The sequence below is a fragment of the Psittacula echo genome (assembly GCF_963264785.1).
Source record: "Psittacula echo genome assembly, chromosome: 6".
Classification (NCBI taxonomy): domain Eukaryota; kingdom Metazoa; phylum Chordata; class Aves; order Psittaciformes; family Psittacidae; genus Psittacula; species Psittacula echo.
In genome coordinates this window covers 29,792,561-29,812,561 of record NC_137743.1, presented here as the reverse complement: position 1 = coordinate 29,812,561, position 20,001 = coordinate 29,792,561, and the positions used below count along the sequence as shown (strand labels likewise).

At 38.8% G+C, this 20,001-nt stretch overlaps 1 protein-coding gene across 2 annotated transcripts in view; it reads left to right on the top strand.

Moving 5' to 3' along the window:
* The window catches only part of MYLK (myosin light chain kinase), a gene marked incomplete at its 5' end in the record, with an annotated part of 215,674 nt that overhangs the window by 175,387 nt on the left and 20,286 nt on the right, over positions 1-20,001 (top strand). For both annotated transcript variants that reach the window (XM_080620716.1, XM_080620717.1), the window contains 5 exons: positions 7,981-8,283; positions 11,933-11,968; positions 12,067-12,160; positions 13,187-13,390; positions 18,470-18,687. In XM_080620716.1, the coding sequence (XP_080476842.1) occupies positions 7,981-8,283; positions 11,933-11,968; positions 12,067-12,160; positions 13,187-13,390; positions 18,470-18,687 (855 nt within the window). The remainder of the gene's footprint in view (positions 1-7,980; positions 8,284-11,932; positions 11,969-12,066; positions 12,161-13,186; positions 13,391-18,469; positions 18,688-20,001) is intronic.

Sequence of the window (20,001 nt, the reverse complement as noted above, 5' to 3'; positions counted from 1 at the left end):
CTGTGAGGAAACTATTACTTCTATGCCTTTAGCAGTATCTGTATGATACAGATCATCGCTAACTCCAATAGTCATTCAATATAATGGTAGAATTATTCATTGCTTTTATGAAGTGCTTGCTCCTGGTTCAACATATATGCATGCTATATTAGTATTAGTTCTTTGCTCTGAAGCTATTATAAGGAGATGTGGAAGCGTAGCCAACAGTTCACAGCAGAAATGTCAGTGTTTTTTGTGAGTGCCTGGGAAGTTTGGCTCAGTGCTAGCTGCTCAAACTGCGTGGATCCAGAGGTAGTCAGAAATTGTGTGTTCCCTCTCTGGAAAAGTAAGTACAGACATCTGTGAAGCAGATAGCAAAGCGGAACAACCATAGACGCTTCTACAGAGAAAACTGCAGCTTGGAAATGCTAACATGAATGCTTCTGAAACTTCATCTTCCGAGAAGCATCAGATTGTATCTTGCATTATCCATGTGATTCCCTGTTTACAGTTAGGGTCGAGAATGCAGTGAATCCTCTAAGAATATGTGGGTGGACTCAGCCTCTAACCTTTAGCCTTTAAAATTCCTCTGGACTGCTGGAGGATTTTTATAGTTAAAGGGCAACTAGACTGGTTAAGGAGGAGATGTCTTACATTGCTGTTGCTGCTGCTGCTATAGTTTAACAGTGTTGTACTCTCCACAATCAGCCTCCCTACTAATGCTTGGTGGCAAAACTCTGCAGCTGTATCAGAACTAAATTTACATAGCAAGATAATAATGTATAGAGGAAAAACGGTTTATGTTGCCTTATGTGTCAGTGCTGGTACACAGATATTATTCTTTGAAGGGTCATCTAGTTTCAGTGTCATTTCTGTTAGAAGAAATTCCAGCAGAACTCCCTGCTTAGTTATTTTTCCTGATACCTACCTTCACCTTTCCTCTGATGAAGAAAAGGAAATATCATGACAGTATTTTTTACAACAAAATTCCTATATTTCACCTGCTGTTAAATGCTAGGAATGGCTTAGTTATTAAAAATGATTCATTGTGACTCCAGCTCATAAACATGGGGTTTCAAGGACCCAAACGCACCCCAGCGAAGACTTGGAATCTGTTGATAGTCTTAATGGGGAAAGTCCTAAAATTTATCCTGTCTTTCAGTGGACAGGTATTGGAGCTCTGATTCAGTCAGTTATCAAACCAGATGCATAACATGTACATGAGTAGTCCAAATAGCTTGTTGATTCAGGCACGGGAACAGACGGTTTAGAAAAAGGGCTCCTGAGAATGCATTATGTATTTGTGTGTTTCATTAGGCCTGTGTCAGAAGGAGATGTTCTTGTGCTGAGGGCATTTGTGTGGGAGTGGCGAGCTCTGGTTTCCTTCCCAGCTCCATTCTCCTGCATGTCCTTGGGCAAGGTCATTTTACTCCTTTATGCCTCAGTTATGCCAAGTGGCAAAGTAGGAACAATGTCATGAAGCAGCGCTCTGGGCCTCCAGTGTTTATGAGACATTTTATCTGCAGGAAAAGAGCAGTTTTTACACAACCTAGTTTTATGTCAGAGTTGTCAAGAGGGGCAATATGGTGAGGGATCACGCTTCAAGGAGGCCAGCAGCAGTCTGCAATATGTATTATAGGGAAGGTGTGAATTTCAAACTCTGGACCCCCCAGCTAACTAGCCTTGTCCATGTGGTCCTCAGCTGTGCTGGGAAGGCTGCTTCTTTAGGAGAAATTTGCTGTTCATTTTAACTCCTCTGTTGTTTTGCAGCAAAATAAGACATAGAAGTTGCATATGCACTATAGTATCCTAAACCTTAGTATACTAACATCCAGCAGAGTGTTAATGGTTGTTACAGGGTGTTCAGGGGTAATAATATCTCTACTTTTAGGACTTCTGTCCCTTGAGAAAAAAGCTGCAGGGCATAGTTTTCCAAGCAAAGCAGAGAGGTCTGCCATGACCCCAAGCCCTGTCAGCAATAATGCCGACTGCAGTTATGACCTTTTATGGTTTTGCTTTTCTCCTGCTGATGAATTTCAAATGAAGGCTTTGCCAGTGCTGTCGGCATGGACAGTGTTCAACTGGCTTTTGCAGTGCATTAAATGCCTTCTCTGGCTAAACAGCTTGTGGAATGGAATTAAATTGTTTCTTTCTGTCTGTTCTTTATCTGGCAGACAAATAACATGATAGCTAATAATAGTATTATGCAGAAATATGATAACGGGATTTAGAAAGAAACCAAACCAGTTTTGAGAACAGATAAAGAAAGCTACTTCAGAGACGTTGCTTCAGTGCTGTCTCTGTTCATAAAAGAAAAATAACTTTTTTCAGATGCGGTACTTGTGCTGTTCTCAGTTTTCAGAGGCTTTCTACTGGAACAACATTGCTGCTTAAGAGCCCACCAGGGCCCTGCAAGCTCTGAATGTGCAGCAAGCCCTATTGCCTTGCTTTTGCTCAGCCTGACCCTTACATCAAGTAGCAGAGCAATTTCCATTTCCCTGCACTCTGAGTTAGATAAGGAGATTGCTGCCTTTTTTGGTCCTGTGGAATGGTGATTGTGTTCTGTGCATTCTGTAAACTGAGCAATGTGGAGAAGACAGTGAGATCTGGATAGCAGTTTCATATTATATGGGTGTCCTGCACAAGCTGTGGGTTTGCCACCTATGCAGAAAGAGAGAAAGTCCCTTTTCTTATCAGGAGGAATTTTGGGTTACACACCACTGAAAAAAAGACAAGGACCTCAAGTCAAATTTGTCTCATAAACAGCACTGATTTAAAGGCTGAGCATGCTTAATGCTTTATGCTTCTCGAGTGTACAAATACAAATTAATTAGAGGTTACTCCAGGCTGTATGTCAAAACCTGTTTACCAAAATAGTTCTGAAAATTTGTCTGAGGAAGGGATGCAGCTGAATTCAATTTGGAAGTAAATAATAAGTGTGTGTTTCAGTCCTGGTATGGTCTTAAATGTGGTTTATACGTTTCATGTGAGGCCAGCTTGTGACATTACCATTTGCCCTAAGGAACACATGCCAAAAAGAATAAACTGGAATCTGACCTCTTTGGTCTGAGGTAGTGGTAATTTACACCTGCCTTTGTTGGGAAGCAGGTTTTTTTAATCTGAGCCTAGTTTGCTGGAGCACAAAGGAAGGAAAGCAGTAGAGCACTCCTTCACATCACCTCCACTCCCCTCTTCCCTATGTATGGTGCATAACACGTATGAGTTGCTACTGATGTTTCCTTAGTGCCACTAGTGTCGGTGACTTTATGCAGTCTCTGTGCTGCTGTGTAGAACAGTCTCTGAGTGAGGCTTGAGGCCAAATTAGCTACTTGTCCTCTTTTGCTTGCCTAGGCTTTGGGAGCCAGCTCAGGGCAGTCCTACTGATATTCCTAACAGTATCACATAGGGAGCTTTGTGCTTGATTCCCCCTTAGCATTTAATTGTCCAACCTCCAACTTTCTTGTTAGCTTCTGCATTCATACTGTTAGGCAAATGAGGTGATCATGCATCCTAGTAAATGAGGTGTAAGTACTATCTATCTGCTACAAAGGCAGTGGAGTTTATAAGATTTTGACCAAGTTCAACAGGACTGTGTAGAAACAGCCAATTTGACCGGGACAATCTAGACTATCATAAAGTGTAGCTAAGTCTTGATTTTGGTGATACATGCATGTTGTAAGTTAGCCAAGACTGGAATACCCCTAGTTTCATATAGTTAAGGCATTTTATGGTGGAGAATATTTACGTGTTTTCTTTTGTTGCATGTAACAGTGAAACTGAAGTTGCAGCTTGCTATTTCAAATTAATTGCTTCACCTATAGAAATGTTCACAAACAGCAGTGTATTTTTGGCTGCACTCTCTTCCTTCTAGTTCATATGCTGGATTGTGGCTATGGTTTGGTCCAGAACAGGAAGAACAAAACTGAGGTCCAAAAAGCCTATGTAAAGCCCTCACAATATAAGCCTAAGTATGAAGAATGTTTACGTGTGTAAGAGACTGCACATGACATGCAAATGAAATACTAAAAATGAGCAGCTCAAGGACATTAACAGTATACTAAAACAGAAGGACAAAATAGAGAATTGTGCTTGACTTCCACGCTCCTCCTCAACCCACTGGATATTTTTATTGGAAGCACTTAATTGTGCTGATAGAGATTTCATATTCCAGAAGGGAATGTAGTTTGGCAAAATATCCTAGCTTTCAATACAGACAGATGAATAAAGGGTAACCTTTAAAATCCTCATGGAATAAACTTGAGAAACAAAACAGACACATGGAGAGACCATCAGCAAATTCTCTGAATGTGTACAGCTGCAGAATACCATCCAGTCTGATATCAAACAATTTTAAAGCATGGTAAAATGGTACATATACATCTGTCATATTAAGAAAGAGCAAAGATCGAGCTTTCATTCTTGTTTATGATCTCTCATAGCAGCTGCTACCCCAGTATTTATACATTGAGCAGATCTGCAAGCAGCAGCATGTGGTAGACTTCAAACAAAAATATGCATCTTTGTGGCTCAAGAGAGTCCAGCCAGGGTTGCAGGTTTTTGTCTTTGCCTACTGGGAAAAATTTATTAGGAAAGGAGAAGTATTCCCATGGCTGGCATATATTAGATTGAAGCCATGTAGCATTTTCTTCAGCGCTGATGTCCCCTTGGCTATGAATGTTTTCTCTCCAGTGCTCACATACTTAAGCCTTGCTTCTGTAAACTATGCTGGCCAAATGGATTGCGGTTATCTAGGGGAGTCATGGAAAGAGAGGTCACTAAGGTAACTGTGGCCTAGGCAACTGATAAATTATGAAGCTGTCTCCAAATGAAACTCTGGGCATAAAAGTCAGCAGAGACCATATTTTCATGTCCTGCACGGGAGGACAGTGCGCTGCAAAGACAGAAGCGTGAGTTCTTTCTTCCTTCAATGTAACATTCAGTGCATAAGAGCAAGATAACACTTTCTTTTTTTCTCTTTTTTTTTTAAACAAAAACCCCTCTAATGCATACAGTCCAGATTTAGCTGTGTGCAGAGCACATGTCAGAGAATCTGTACTGGTTTGACAAACCTGAACAGATGCCTCTGTAAAGTGACAGACTACTGGCTTAACTTTTTATTCAAAAGCTATTTTCCCCTTGCTATCAGCAATTGCTCTGTTCTGTTTGGAGTTAGGATAAATCAGCTGTTACTTATCCAAGTTCTTCTATCTGCTTCTTGAGATGATGCAATGATGATTAGATAGGAAGAAAACAAGATACAGAGCTAAACATTCTTTTTCTGTACAGATTTTTAAGAGACAGAGCTAGCATCATTCCCTACAAGGTCTGCATGGGTAGCAGCTTGCAGTGAAAAGGAGATTGCTATCACTGCTGTTAGACTAAAATCGTACACAATCCATGTGTGCTATACAATCAGCTCTCTGGTGGCTGCTGTAGCTTGTACAAGGGTTCTGATATTGTGACTGGTGTAAGCATTAAATTCTCACTTCTTCCAACTCCAAGGCAGCTGGACAGGATAGTACAGGGAAGGCACCAGGAGGTCAAGATTCAGTTCTCATCTTTGTTACAGTCTCTCCTTCTAATCTTAGGCAAATCACTTAACTTCCCTGTGACTCAGTTCATGATATCTACACTATACATTCATGCTTGTTAAAAGTCCCTTTTATTCTGCCAGAAAATGAGGTGAGTAAAATGTGACAACTAAGCACGGCAGTAAGCTACTACAGAGGTTAAGGACATCTTGCTCTCTGATATTTGTGTTTAACAAGAGATGTACTATATAATAGTGAATCCTAGTGGAATGGCTTTTTAAGTGGTGCCAAAATGAATACAGATAACCTATGTTCTAGCAGGCTCTTTTTCTTCTGTCTGGACATTCTCATACGGAATGCAGTGGCAAACCCTTGGTGTCCATCTCCTTCCCTTCCAGCCTTTTCCCTCATAGTTAGCAAATTATCTTCTACTACATTTAAGTTGTGGAGGAAGTTGGATTTTCCATCACAACTGAGCTAAAAGGAATTACAAAATCTTTTTGCAGGAAAATCATTGGTCAGCAGAACTTGCACACTTCCAAATAATGAACTGACATTTGACTGTCTTGATCAGATTAGACTACCCCATTTTCCCTCTCTATGAGTAAAACCACAGCAGTAAGAGGAGAAGCCCCTCTGTCCAAGGACTAAAGGCATGTTTGTGGCAAACTGTGGCTATTTCTGTCTGCTCAGTCATTTTCCTGGGGATGATAATTTGAGTATGGTCATATGAGAATTACAAGTGAGTATATAGTCCACCAGAGTACAGCTTGATCAAAGTCCACAGCAGTTTTCCTCAGCATTTGGATGTTTCTGGTGTTGAGAATGTGGCTGTATTTTTGGCTGGTTTGCCAACTCTGCCTTTCTTAAGGAGAAAGTGCTAATGTCCATTAGCAGTTTTAACCATCAAAATGGGAAAGGATTTTATCAGTCCATGTCCAGTGTATCCACTGTTTGTAGCATCTTACTCTCATCAATCTTTTTCTTTTCATCTTCTGTTATTTTATCCTTTGATTTCTCATTCAACCTTTGGCCAGTAGTTCATCCAAATCAACATCATCATTATTTTGTAGGTTTTGCTAGATTACTTCTGAGAGGATTATTCCCAAGGAAGATATTTGTTCCCTTTAAAGTCTTTTGAAGTACTTAACATCCATAAAGAGTTTCTTAATCAGTAGTTTTTTTTAAAAAAGTCACATTCTTCTGCCCTAGAAAAACATTCATTTCAGTTACTGTGTAATCATTAAACCTGATTTTGAAAAATTCATATAACTGCAAGGGGTTTGTGTTGCATCAATGTTTGCATGGTTGACTGCTCATCTGCACACCAGGTTCTGGTGATATTGGATCTATTCATGCAAATAAGGGCTGCAGGAACAAGCCTCTAACTGAGGATAAACAGAAGCTTTGATCTTCCACCTCCCAGCGATTTCCAAAATGTATGAGAGATTTAAAAAATCTCAGTATTTAAATGATGTAGAATCATAGAATAGTTAGGGTTGGAAAGGAACTTAAGATCATCTAGTTCCAACCCCCCTGCTGTGGGCAGGGACACCTCACGCTAAACCATGTCACCCAAGGCCTCATCCAACCTGGCCTTGAACACCGCCAAGGATGGAGCATTCACAACCTCCCTGGGCAACCCATTCCAGTGCCTCACCACCCTTATAGTAAAGAATTTCTTCCTTATATCCAATCTAAACTTCCCCGGTTTAAATTTTAACCCGTTACCCCTTGTCCTATCACTACAGTCCCTAATGAGGAGTCCCTCCCCAGCATCCCTATAGCCCCCCTTCAGATACTTGAAGGCTGCTATGAGGTCTCCACACAGTCTTCTCTTCTGCAGAGAAGGCTGCGTGGACTGCACTAGGCTGCAAAAAACTGCACATAGGTGAAGTTGTTCACTAAATTGTTAGCAGACAAAGTCATCACCTTTCAACATCTGTGTTTCTGTGTCAACAAACTGGTATTAGTATCTCTGCTACCCAGGTATATTTGGATGAGTGGCACATTCTGAGGCTGTGAATAGTTAGTAGTGGCTCTGAAGTATGGAAGCAGATGAAGGTAGCTGGAGAAAGAGCGTCACAGCTATGGTGATTGTTACAGGGGTAAACCTCTAAGGAATTTCACCAAGGAGTGGTTTCCACTACCGTGGGAGATTTGATTATAGTATCTATAGTTTCTGTAATGATAGCTGTGAAGGGCATTAGGCTTCAGTATGGCTGACCAAGATGCCCAGGGAACTGAACAACCCATGCTGAGGCCCATATAGAATGGGTGTCTATGTCAGCTAATTCAGGTATGTCCTTCTGCATTGCAGTTGTTCTTTCTTCCTGTAGTACAAACCTCTGAAGCAGAGCAATGGCATGGAAAGAAAAAGGCTGTTACCTAGGGCCAGTAACGCCCTAATGGAAGTCCTGCCTCTTTCCCTCATGACTTCATCCAATCTGCTTTGCGTATGTTTTTGTAGATAAACCAGATCCACCTGCTGGAACACCTTGCGCATCAGACATACGGAGTTCCTCCCTCACTCTCTCATGGTACGGCTCCTCTTATGATGGTGGAAGTGCAGTGCAGTCCTACACTGTGGAGATCTGGAACTCAGTGGATAACAAATGGACAGATCTCACCACCTGCCGCAGCACCTCTTTCAACGTGCAGGACCTGCAGGCTGACCGAGAGTACAAATTCCGCGTGCGAGCTGCTAATGTATATGGCATCAGCGAGCCCAGTCAAGAATCTGAGCTGGTAAAAGTTGGAGAGAAACAAGAAGGTTAGTTTTTAAGAAGGGGAAAAAATAAATCTAAGTTCAATTAAGCTCTGTCTTAACAGCTCCCCAGCAGGTCAGGCTGTACACACTTCAGGTATGCCTCTGTGCAATGAATGCTCAGGCCAACTGTGTGTTGAAGTCCCCTTGCAGACTTAGTGTGTGTGTCTGAGCATTAAATTTTGCATGCATCCAGTGTGGAAACTTGGCTTCAGGGATCCAAAACCTCTGCCTGATCCCCTGGCGAAAGTAGTCAATAATTCCAACTACTGGCTTGCTGTGTGAGTGCTGGCTGACAGACTTCTGTAGTTCAGTGCACAGGTAATGGGAGATGAAACCTTTCACACATGTTACACATTCAGATCATGCCCAGTTGGAAAATGTTGTTTGGTGATCTACCTGAAACTTACTGATAGATTCATTACAGTTTATACTGGACACACCATGGAAAAACAAGTCATAAAGACTACCCCAGATTTGCTTTTGGAAATAGTAAATACGCTTGCTGTCAGCCAAGCACTGAATATGCAGCAGAAACTCAGTCTGTTACACTTAGTTGTAGTCCCTGTGCTTCAAATTCCAGGGGGATTGGACTAGATGATCTTTTGAGGTCCCTTCCAATCTCTACCATACTGTGATACTGTGTGATACTGTGATGATAGAGCTCCTCAGTCTTTTTGCCCCTAGTACACTAATCTTGTGAGTTCAAGGCACATTGGTTCTGCAGCATTATCAGTGCTAAAAATATTTTTTAGGGTTTTCAATTACAGTTGCACATACCTGTAAAAATATTTTCAGTACCTTTTGCCTCTTATTTTTTGCTTAAGATCCTCTCAAAGGACTAATGGGAAGAGCTGGAGCATTTTAGAAATTATTTGGAACCTGGTACTAAAATTTTAAACACACACAAAAATCAACATTATTTTTTAAACCCAGATATTGAATATTTTTTTTTGCACACCCACATCTACCTATTGTGCAAGGATCACTTTGATAGTCATACCATACCAAAAAGCCCAGGCCAGGAATAATGTATTTTGCCATTTGTCTTTGAGAAGTGGACTGTATGTTGTATATCTCTCTCCTTACCTATGCATGCAGGGCTTTGGAGTTTGTCTCACATAGCCCTTGTGATGTTATCTTTTATTGCCACAGCAAGACAAAAATGATAGCAAATTGATGCAGCATCACACAACTGCGTAAGCCTCTCAAGAGACATTTCCAAACAAAAGCAAACCATATTTCTCTTCAAGAGCTAAATTCTGAGAAATCACTTCCTTCTATTTTAAAGATTTTAAATGTGATCTAAATCAAGATGCAGCTTCTCTTCAAAGGGAGGAAAATAACATTAAGAGCAGCAATAAAATTGAAAGGAAGCTAGATGGTATTGGATCTTCATAATAAAATTACCTGTGTTTCAGTGATCTCTTTCTTTAGATGGAGGACGAACACCTTCTAGAGTCAGGGACCTGACTCTTCCCTACATTTGTTTTTTTTCCTAGAACAAGCACTAATTATACTGGACTAAAGCAAACAAACTATTTTTAAGACTGAGAGTTTAAGGCTGAGATATAGATTGAACAGAAAAGGGCTAGAAAGTGTGTGAATTATTGTGATACATACAAAAAAACAACCAAAAAAACCCCAAACAAAACCAAAGGAAATATTGTTTTGAGTGAAAAGAAAATGTGTTCTTTTCGTAGGAGGGTGGGTTGTCTTGGAGCTGTCAATGCCAGCGCTTCTTGACTTCAATTCTTGATACTGCAGCTCGCATTGAGAAAGGGCAAGTCATATAAAACATGATTTTTCAAGTGTGTGAACTGATGCTTTAATTAAAGGCAGTGGAAAATGCATGTGTCCCGCACCTGTCAAAGTCAGGACTTTAACCTGCCATCTATGTAAATACTTATCTGAGTAACTAGGGATTTTCTTTTGCTGCCAGGAAGACTGATTACTGATTTTCATACTGAGCTAACCAGTGCATATTAGCAATCTCAGTATAACCTTGGTGAAGAAAGGCATGATTAACTTTTCATTGTGCATTTAAAGAAAACAGCTACTCACATAAGGCTGTAAGTCACAACAGATTAAAGTAGGTATTGCCATGTTTGAGGAAAATTCAGTACCTTTGACTCACTTCTGAGAAAGGTTTTAACACAGCTACTCAGCACTTACCAAGCTCAGATATGTTCCAATTATCTAATTTAGGCTTCCTTTGGTGGACCAAAATGTTTCTAGTTCATTGCTTCAATACAGTGTCACTGCAGAATGGGGAACTGACTTCTTTGTCTAATCAGTATTTGGCAGACATTAACTACTGGCAGTGTGGTTGGGATCAGCTCCTTTATGCAGCCCTTAAAAGGGGAGGAAAATGTGATGAGCTCTATGCAAGTGTGGTTTCCAGCTGAGAAAGATGAAGACAGTTACCCTTGAGTGGGGAAGGCTTGCTTCCTTCCCTGCTCTTCTGGTAAATTGCTGCACACCAGCTCGTCTGTGCTGGGACATACAAGGGCTGCAAATGCAGAAAAACAGAGAGATAGGCTTTAGTAACAGATTACACCTACTTGCTTGTCTTTGCTACCAGAATACAGATGCAGCATTATGTGTTGGATGTGAAAAAGCGATGCCCATGCATCAGACCAGCTATCTGCTCACCTTGCACCCTTTTTTTCTGCTGTTTTCTTCTCAGCTTCTGCATACAACTCTATAATATAGTTAACAGCATCCAGAGTACTGCATTAATGTTTCAAAACATAAATCTGTTGACACAGTGAGGATAAATCACTCGGTTAGGCTTGCACTCTACAATGGCAAAGTGCAACTTCAGCAGCTAAAGGAAGGATTTTACAGGCCACTGTGCAACTGCCTTTGCAGCTTTTCAAATGACTGGTTATAGCCACAGGTCTTAGGAGCAAGCCTGAGTGGTGCAAGCAATATGTAACATCATTCCAGCTGCAACCCATTTCCCCTCATACTGCCCGCAACATAGAGAACAACACACAACCAGTGCTACTGACAGGTCGTGCACATGAAAATTAAAAATTAAAATCAAGACACTCAGGCCAGCCTTTACTCTGCCATATGCCACTGAGCTTGCCAACATTTCTGCCTATCTTTGAGTATGTCTGCAGAACTGAGGCTCCATTTGGACATCAGGGATTTCAAAATTCAGCCATGCTCAGGAAAGTGCATGCTGTCCAAAGTTTGTAGCCATCTTGAGCCTGAAAACTTTGTCTGGATGCTCTGCAGGAGACCTTTTCATGTAAAGACTCGCTTTATTTTCGGGTTGCATATAAAAGCTGGAAAAGGATCTGCCATTGAACCAGAAGTGTTGTCATTGATTTTAATATTTTGAATTCATTTTCTATTTCACTAAGGCATTCCTAAAGCTACTTATTAAATGACCTTGAACTGATTCAGTATGCTGCTGTTTCTAGTAGGCAAGTATAATAGACAAGTACTGCAAAACACATCAACTTGATTTATCAAGAAATGGTGACCAGACTGTGATTGTGTAGTCAGTAACCAAATAGAAGTGTTGAAGAGATTTTAATTATGAAGTTAATGCCCATGTCATCGTGGATAATTTGACTGTGTTATGTACATACCATAGCCTACATAATAAGTTATTCATGTCTTTTTATTTTCATCATAGAACTTAAAGAGGATGAAGTGGAGCTATCTGATGATGGTAAGAAATTCATATTTTAATCAGGACAAATGCAAATCTTGTGTTTCCATTCATGTTTTATGGAGGTTTTAATCATGGTCCTTAATATTTATTTATAGAAGGGAAAGAAACTGAGGTCGAGTATCGGACGGTTACTATCAACACTGAACAAAAAGTTTCAGATGTCTATAATATTGAAGAAAGACTGGGATCGTAAGTACTATGCTGTGCTTTTAAAGACATGGAGTTTCCAAGGCTACCAGTCAATTATAAAGATCATGTGCATTCATTCTTTGACGGTGTCTTACACTTTCAACATTCCAATGGGGCTCCTCTGTCGCAGTAAAAATAGGTTTTAACATATGTTGGCCTCAACTCCACAAACATCCTTTATTCCTATTAAATGATAATTTTAAATAGATACCATGCACATCTCTGGCAAGGAGAATGGAGCCCACAAATGAATAATGCTAGACGATTCATTCGGTTTTCAGTGCTCTAAAAGCTAGCTGAAAAAAAGGTACACATTGTGCAGTTGAATTTCCATTATATCCATTAGTGGTAATAAGATTATCCTGCCCATGGGCTAGAATCTCTTTTGACAGTGGTCAAAATCCCAAGAGCATTAACAGTATTGTTCAGTGAAGGTCAGTGATTAGCCTGGCTGTGTTTCTCAGTGCTCAGACTCATGGTTATGTGAATTGCATGCCACAATAATCTTTCAGTGATTTGTGCTGCTGGTGGTGCTGAAGGCCAAAGGATCTTCTATGCTACCATTAATAAATCTTGATATATGTATCATAGGAGTAGAGCTGTACATATGCAGCATGTGAAATAATAGTATTGAAGCCTCTAGCATTCTGATTCTGATTTCACCTATATCCAATATCCCGCCCCTGAGTTGTCTCCTATCTGCTGCCCCTCCAGAGTGTATGACCTATAGAAAGCTCTGTGCAGAAAGACTTGGGTGACATGAATTAAAGCCTGGTGGGACTCCAATTTTTGAACCTTCTTGTATAAAACTTGCTAATTGGTATAGTGGGGTGTCTCTAAATGTGGCATTCATTCAAAAATTCTTGCAGATTACTCTGCACAAAATCAGTACAGAACAGTATTTGATATGAAGACATTTTTATTTCAGAATGGAGTGGTTGTACTGGAATATTTAGTAAAATATTGCTATTTATAGTGACCCATACATTGCAAAAACTTTTAATGGAAATAGTTGTATATTTTCAGGGGGAAATTTGGACAAGTCTTTAGGCTTGTTGAAAAGAAGACTGGAAAAGTTTGGGCAGGAAAATTTTTCAAAGCATATTCTGCTAAGGAGAAAGAAAACATAAGGGATGAAATCAGCATCATGAACTGTCTACATCATCCAAAACTTGTTCAATGTGTAGATGCCTTTGAAGAAAAAGCCAACATTGTCATGGTCTTGGAAATGTAAGTATAAAGCAGATCACACTAACAAAGCAAATAATGTTGAAAATAATTGTGTAAATGTAGCAACTTACCCAGATATGGGACTGTCAAAGGTTTCAGGATCTGCAGGGGCTGGATGGTTTTTACATCTTGTAATTTTCTCCAATTACTTATCCAACTTGTTTAAACTGTGTAAGTGAATCTGTGTTGTATCCCTTAAAAATAAGAGAGATGTGTTACAGCCTTTATTGTCTAGTTTGTTTGGTTTTTAAAGTACCTGTGGTGTTTTTCTGCTGCTCAGTCTTTTATTGCCAACTTGGAAGGGGAGAGAAAAAAGTTAGCTGCAATTTGGGCTTTCATTTAGAACCAAATATATGTTTAAATCTTTTTTTTCTTTAGGCGGTTCTGAACATGTATTGTAAAAGCTCATGTCAAATTTTACTTAAACACTGGTAATTTGTCTTGTGCAGAGAACTGAATGTTGGTGTGCAAGAGCTAGTAAGAAAGATGTGCTTGGGAATGCAAACATTTAAGCTACATTCTAACAATATATTTGAATTTCCATGAAAAATTCAGTCAGGCAATTTTATAATGCCCAAGAGGTGTTAGGAACACTTTAGTTTTCATCAAGTTCTATATCCAGTTTTTATATTCTTAAGAGACTTTGAAGGATTAGTCTGATGTGGTTTTTCTGCAACAACATAAATACTCCAATTGCAAATCATTTATAATAAAGGAGTGCTGTCTAAAAAATCTCCTCAGATGAACACAGTGAATATTCTAAGTCTATACCAGTAGATGCAGGAAGATTGGTTACACTGACTGTTTCCCACCAAAAGACCCCTAATTAAACATGAATTGATTTGCCCCTAATGTCAATGCACAGATTCTCCATGATGGTCCAGGTGTAGCAGTTGTAGAAGGGAATTTCTCCTTTAGTTGAAAGTCATTGCACTCTTCATCCAAAGCTATACAATTATGTAAATTTGAATTTGAAGACAGCCTGTGTTGTTGTCTTGTTCTTGCTGAGTAAGATAGCAACACTTATTTTTTACCTCCCAGAAATCATTTGCCTTGAGCTACTTATTCCACACCACTGTGGGAAGTAGCAGAAAAGCACCACAAAAGCAGTTCTGTTAAGCACCTCACAGGCCTTTGACTTGGGTATCTTTGTATTTAAAAATGGAAGTTACTTATCAAAACAAAAAGAAGGTTCAGAACTTGTTCATGCACCAGAATTCACTATAAGAAAAGCACAGCATGGAATGGAAACTAATGGTCAGACTTCATAAACAATATTGACCAACATGACCAATGTTTACATCATCCATAACTCACCTGCTTTGTATGACTCCAGTACTTGTGGCAGTAGCAGCTGGAAAGAAAATGAAATCCTGATCCGTGCTGATGGTTTTTTTCCAAAAAATTACATTAGTCACTGTTCTGCTGCCACATCTACTTCAAGTGCTGTCTGCTGCAAGAAGCAGCAGCAGGTGTTTTGCTGGCTGGAAGTGCTAAATAAGATATAAATTGTTAGAAGCAAAAGTCTGTATGTCTGTTTTGCTCGCTTGGCAGTTGCCTAGATTATGTGCAAACTCCTATAGCATATTTCAGAGACTGGATCTCCATTATACAACCTTGGAACTTGTGTGCAAGAAAATGGTTTTATTTTTAGATTCAGAAGTTGAGCAAGCTGCTGATGGTAAGGGAAGAGAGCCCTACTTAGCTTGGAATTGGGATCTGGCAGACCTAATGGAAAACAAGGAAATGTATAAAGAGTTTTGAATAGCATATGGCTTCACACTCCATTAGTTTCCCCCTGCCAACAAAGGGGTTTTACTTTTAAAAATATAGAAAAATGCAATCTAATTTAAAGTGATTTTGTTAACCAGTCTAACTAGGGTGTGATTTTAGTTTGCGGTAGCCACCTTTTCTGGCTTTTGACCCACACACAAAGAACTTTCCTTAGTGTCGACAGGAGGAGAAATGGTTCTTCGAGCAGCAGGCAGGTAGTAGCAGTCTGTCCCTGCTCTGGAGCAGGTCTGGGCAGTCAGTTGCTTGTGTGACATCTTTGTGTCAGGTAACTCTTGGCATCCTCTATACCTGTTTGACACAGTCCCAGCACAGCAACTGAACCTGTATTATTAGAGAGCCACAGGCAGATCATTTCTGGTTTTGCTGTTAAGCTACTAATTCTTTGACTATCAAAGAAATTGTGGAAAATACCTTCAAAAATTCTTAGTATCCAAATTGTTTTCTTTATTCCCATCAGAGTCTAAATGCATAGATTTCACATAAATCAAGCTCAACTGCCATCAGCCTCCTTTGAAAACAGATTTTAGCAGTGACTGGAATGTAGCAGCTCCCCCTCCACTGTTAATGAAGAGCACCTTTGGATTTTTCATACTGATACTTATCCTAAGATTTTAATTTTAATTTTATGCCCATATATTTCTCAAAACTTTTTGAACTTCATCCTCTCTTCTTTTAATATTTTTCATGCCACTATTTTATACTGTTTGATTTCATATTTATAATAAATACACAATTTTTCATCATTCATTTAAAATCAAACACTAGAAAGATTCAAATCCTTGATGTGCTTTTCCTTGGAAACCACTCCATCTGCCTTTTGCTGGAAATCAGCGACAAATCTCAGGCATTTCCTTTTCAAATCTAGCAATATACTGACTCCGCAACAAGCATATCAGTGGAAAAAGAACATCTGAAAAATAGCAGGATGTTGTGAATGGCATTCAGCACCAGGAGCTAAGTGCCTCAGAGTTTTTACATACTTCAGAAAGTTAGTTTAATTTGGCATAGATTAAAAGTTTATTGTATTGCAAATGAAGATTATTAAAGAAAAAAAATCAGTAGCAAACTCCATTCCTCTGGTGTGATTTAAGCTGGCACCAGTCACTAAGGTTTTTATCTTTTTTTGAAGTGAGATTTACTAAAATGCAGTTGAGTATTTGCCCTGGGGAACTCCAAGGTAGATTCTTCTCACTGTTCCTTCATGACCAAAACTTCTAATAAAATATTTTTAAATTGTGCATTCTGTGACTCTATAGACAGGAATATTTTCCTCTGTGACCTCATCTAGAGAAGACTGAAAAGAGGAGAATCCAGTAAAGAATGAGAGATTTAGATTCTGAACTAGTTGTGACTGTCTGAAGAACGCTGACTTTTTCTTCTGTATATAAGTAGAACCTAACCTGCGTTGGTTCATTTCAGCTTCCTAACCTGGCAAAAATTAAACTGGATTTGGCTCAGAATATAAATACAAAATATGCATTCTAAAAATGCAATTGCAGTTTAATCTATGATGCTACTAGAGGGTCTAACGATCCAAGGATAAAACAATGCACGTTTATTAACAGTAGTTAATTTCCAAATAATATGCTAAAAAGTGGTGCTTGAAACAATGGTACGACTTCTGAAATTTTTTTGCTTTATGGATGTGAAAAGTATGGCACTTTTTACAGGAAAAAAGGTCATCATTCTCTGTGTTAAATAGTCAAAAAAACAGCTGGTACTTTTTAGTATTATGATGGTTATCATTTGAAATCACAGAGTGCTCCAGATATATAACCATTTTGCATGCAGATGCTTTCATAAACACCTCCTTACTGTTAATATCTTACTGGAGTAACAAAATACTAGATCTCCAACTTACTAGAGGTATTTATTCAACAGCTTTAACCATATTATTGGCTTTATGTTATATATACGCTATAATCCAATGTAGCCTCTCAGTTTGTCAAGCATATGCTATTCTTCCTATTTTCATGTCAATAGGAAACTGCAGTAGCATTTCTAATTATATATTTTCTGAAATCTTATAGCCAAAGCAAGAAATGTGTCCAGAACTCCAGATGTTTCAATTTCAGTTTAGTACATGAGGGATATAATCATATACCTGCCAACTTGCAAACATTGCAAGGCCAGTTTTCAGTTGTGTGTTTTCTTTCTGTAACTGAAATGTGCAATTACGTTTGGCAATAAGCATGAATGCTGCAAAATATTAAGCCATATGAAGACCATGAAGCATTTAATTTAGACCGCATTTCTAAAAGCAAAGCTGCTCTTCACCATTTGCTCCTTTTTGTACGGGTCATTCACCTGCTGCATACAAAAAGTATTTCCTATCTTTGGCCATAATCAGATAAATCAGTTGAGTGATTACTCAGAATTTTAAAAAACCCAAACCAAACCAAAAGCAACCAACCAAACAAGAAGAAACACACAAAGAAACCCCCACATGACTTAATTTTGCTTTAGTTCCACAAGCAGCTTAATCCAGGAGCTTCTACCCTGGAAAGACCAATTATTTCACATCTTAAATAAGCATAAAAATGGATTTGATCTATAAAGAGTGTAATGATGGCTCAGCTAAAAATACCAGCACTGAAAGAGTTGTGGGTTATATCCTTGCTCTGTCATAGCTAAGGAGGAAATTCCCTCTGAGCTCACTTGGGTCAATAATTTACCCTTTAAGCTTTGCATTCCAATTAACCATATATTTGAATTTTTCCTTCTTCAGCCTTTCTTTGTCATTCCCAATCTCCCTTCTTCCCAAATTTTTGCTCCTCTAATAGAAGTCTTGTCTTCTTTCCCTGGGACCCATCCCATGTATTTTAGGGTTTTTTTTAATTATGTTACTTGCTGTCCTGGGTTCAGCACTTTGCAGTGCTGGAACATAGGGAGAAAGGAAGCAGTGAGTTGAGCAGTGTATAAACACGTCAGCAGGGTGACAATCATATGGCACACACTTTACTGCCAACGGCAGGTGACTGAATCCTAAAGGCCAGATGTAAATCCAGCTACATCCCTGCCTGGGATAACAGTGTGAGTGTTTCATAGTCCTAATCTGGGAAAGAGATTCAGAATGGAGAAAATCTATTGATTTATACTGCATAAAGGAGGTGATTCTTCATACATGATCCTTGTGTGAATGGAAAATGCCATTATAAAACACAGATTGTGTCCTGAAGTGACTAATGCAAGCTTGAATTATCTGTATTTCTGTAAAGGAAATAGTTTGATTACTCCCAAAATGAAAATGCTACAGAAGTCCTCTTTTTATTCTGCCTTTTATAGGGTTTCTGGAGGAGAACTCTTTGAACGAATCATTGATGAAGACTTTGAACTGACAGAGAGAGAGTGCATTAAATATATGAAGCAGATTTCAGAAGGAGTTCAGTACATCCATAAGCAGGGTATTGTCCACTTGGATTTGAAGCCAGAAAACATTATGTGTGTCAACAAGACTGGTACAAGTATCAAACTCATTGACTTTGGACTTGCAAGAAGATTAGGTAATGACTTTTCTACCTATTTCAATATGACATGGGGAAAAGGGCAGGACAAATAGTAATTAATACTTCCTGTTATATTATTTTGTATATTTTATATATAAAGAGTAAACAGATATGTTTCCTATAAAGGGTTTAGGAAAAAAATAGAAAAGAGAAAAAGAAGATATTTAAGAATGAGGGTAGGGCACCTCATCTGCAAGAGGAGTTTGCAGTGAAGTGTATACGGTCTACTTATCTGTTTCTATCCCTGTACATTACATTACAAGATGAAATACAGAGTAGTAGCAATGTTTCCTGTAGTTGCTACAGAAAACCATAAACCACTAACTCTTTAACTGTAAAAAATAGAACAAACCCTTGATCTTCATTAATACTACAAATCCTTGAAATTTTGTATCAGTAAGAGTTAAGGTGATGTTCTAGAAGCCTTTCAGATAGGGATAATTACATTCAATATACATTTCCCCATTAGTTTTATCATTTCTTATCCTAAATAGGAAAGTATTACCTGAGATGTTAAACAAGGGAGGAATTGTATGAAAACCTGTGTTTTGTTCATGCTCAAAATTATAAAATAAAATAGTGCTACTTAAAAATAATGCAATGGATTGAGGGGGAAGTTCCACTTGACAAGCTCCTCTCCTTCCTAAGCTGTTTTTAGCTGCTTCCTGTCATCCATTTTGGACTTTCACCATGCTCTGCAATTTGAAATCCAAACACCCTGAAGGGTTCTTTTCTTCATATTGCTCAGCATTAATTCAGCTCTAAAAAGCAGCCCTCCAGTTGTGTTTATTAGTGTTAAACGTTACCAACATCACACGCTAATTTTTTTTTAAATCTTATATTTTCACAAGAGAAAAAAAATCATTCCATGAATTCAAAGGAACCAAAATACTTCATGAACCTGTCACACTGGGAGAGCTGAGATTTGTGGCTGTTCTCCCATTAAATTGATTGGAATAACTCATATGAATTGCTGCTCTCTACATAAAGGGGCCCACAGCTAAATTCTTAGTTGTAGTCTTTTGTCATCCCTCTTTAAACAAAATAATACTTATTAAAAGTAGAACAATGAATGTTTTTTGTAAGACTGCAGTTCAGAATTACAGCCGTCTGGATTTTGTTACTTTCCTGCATGCTGTTCATCCTATTTCTTTTCACACTTAGTAACAGACTACTGCATACCCAAGAATATTATTTTACTAAAACAAACCAAAAATGGTATGATGAATGAATAGGGGATTTTTAGATGATGTTCAACTCCAAAAGTTGCATGAATCTTGGTCTCAGGGACACTGCGAGCTTTGAGATAAG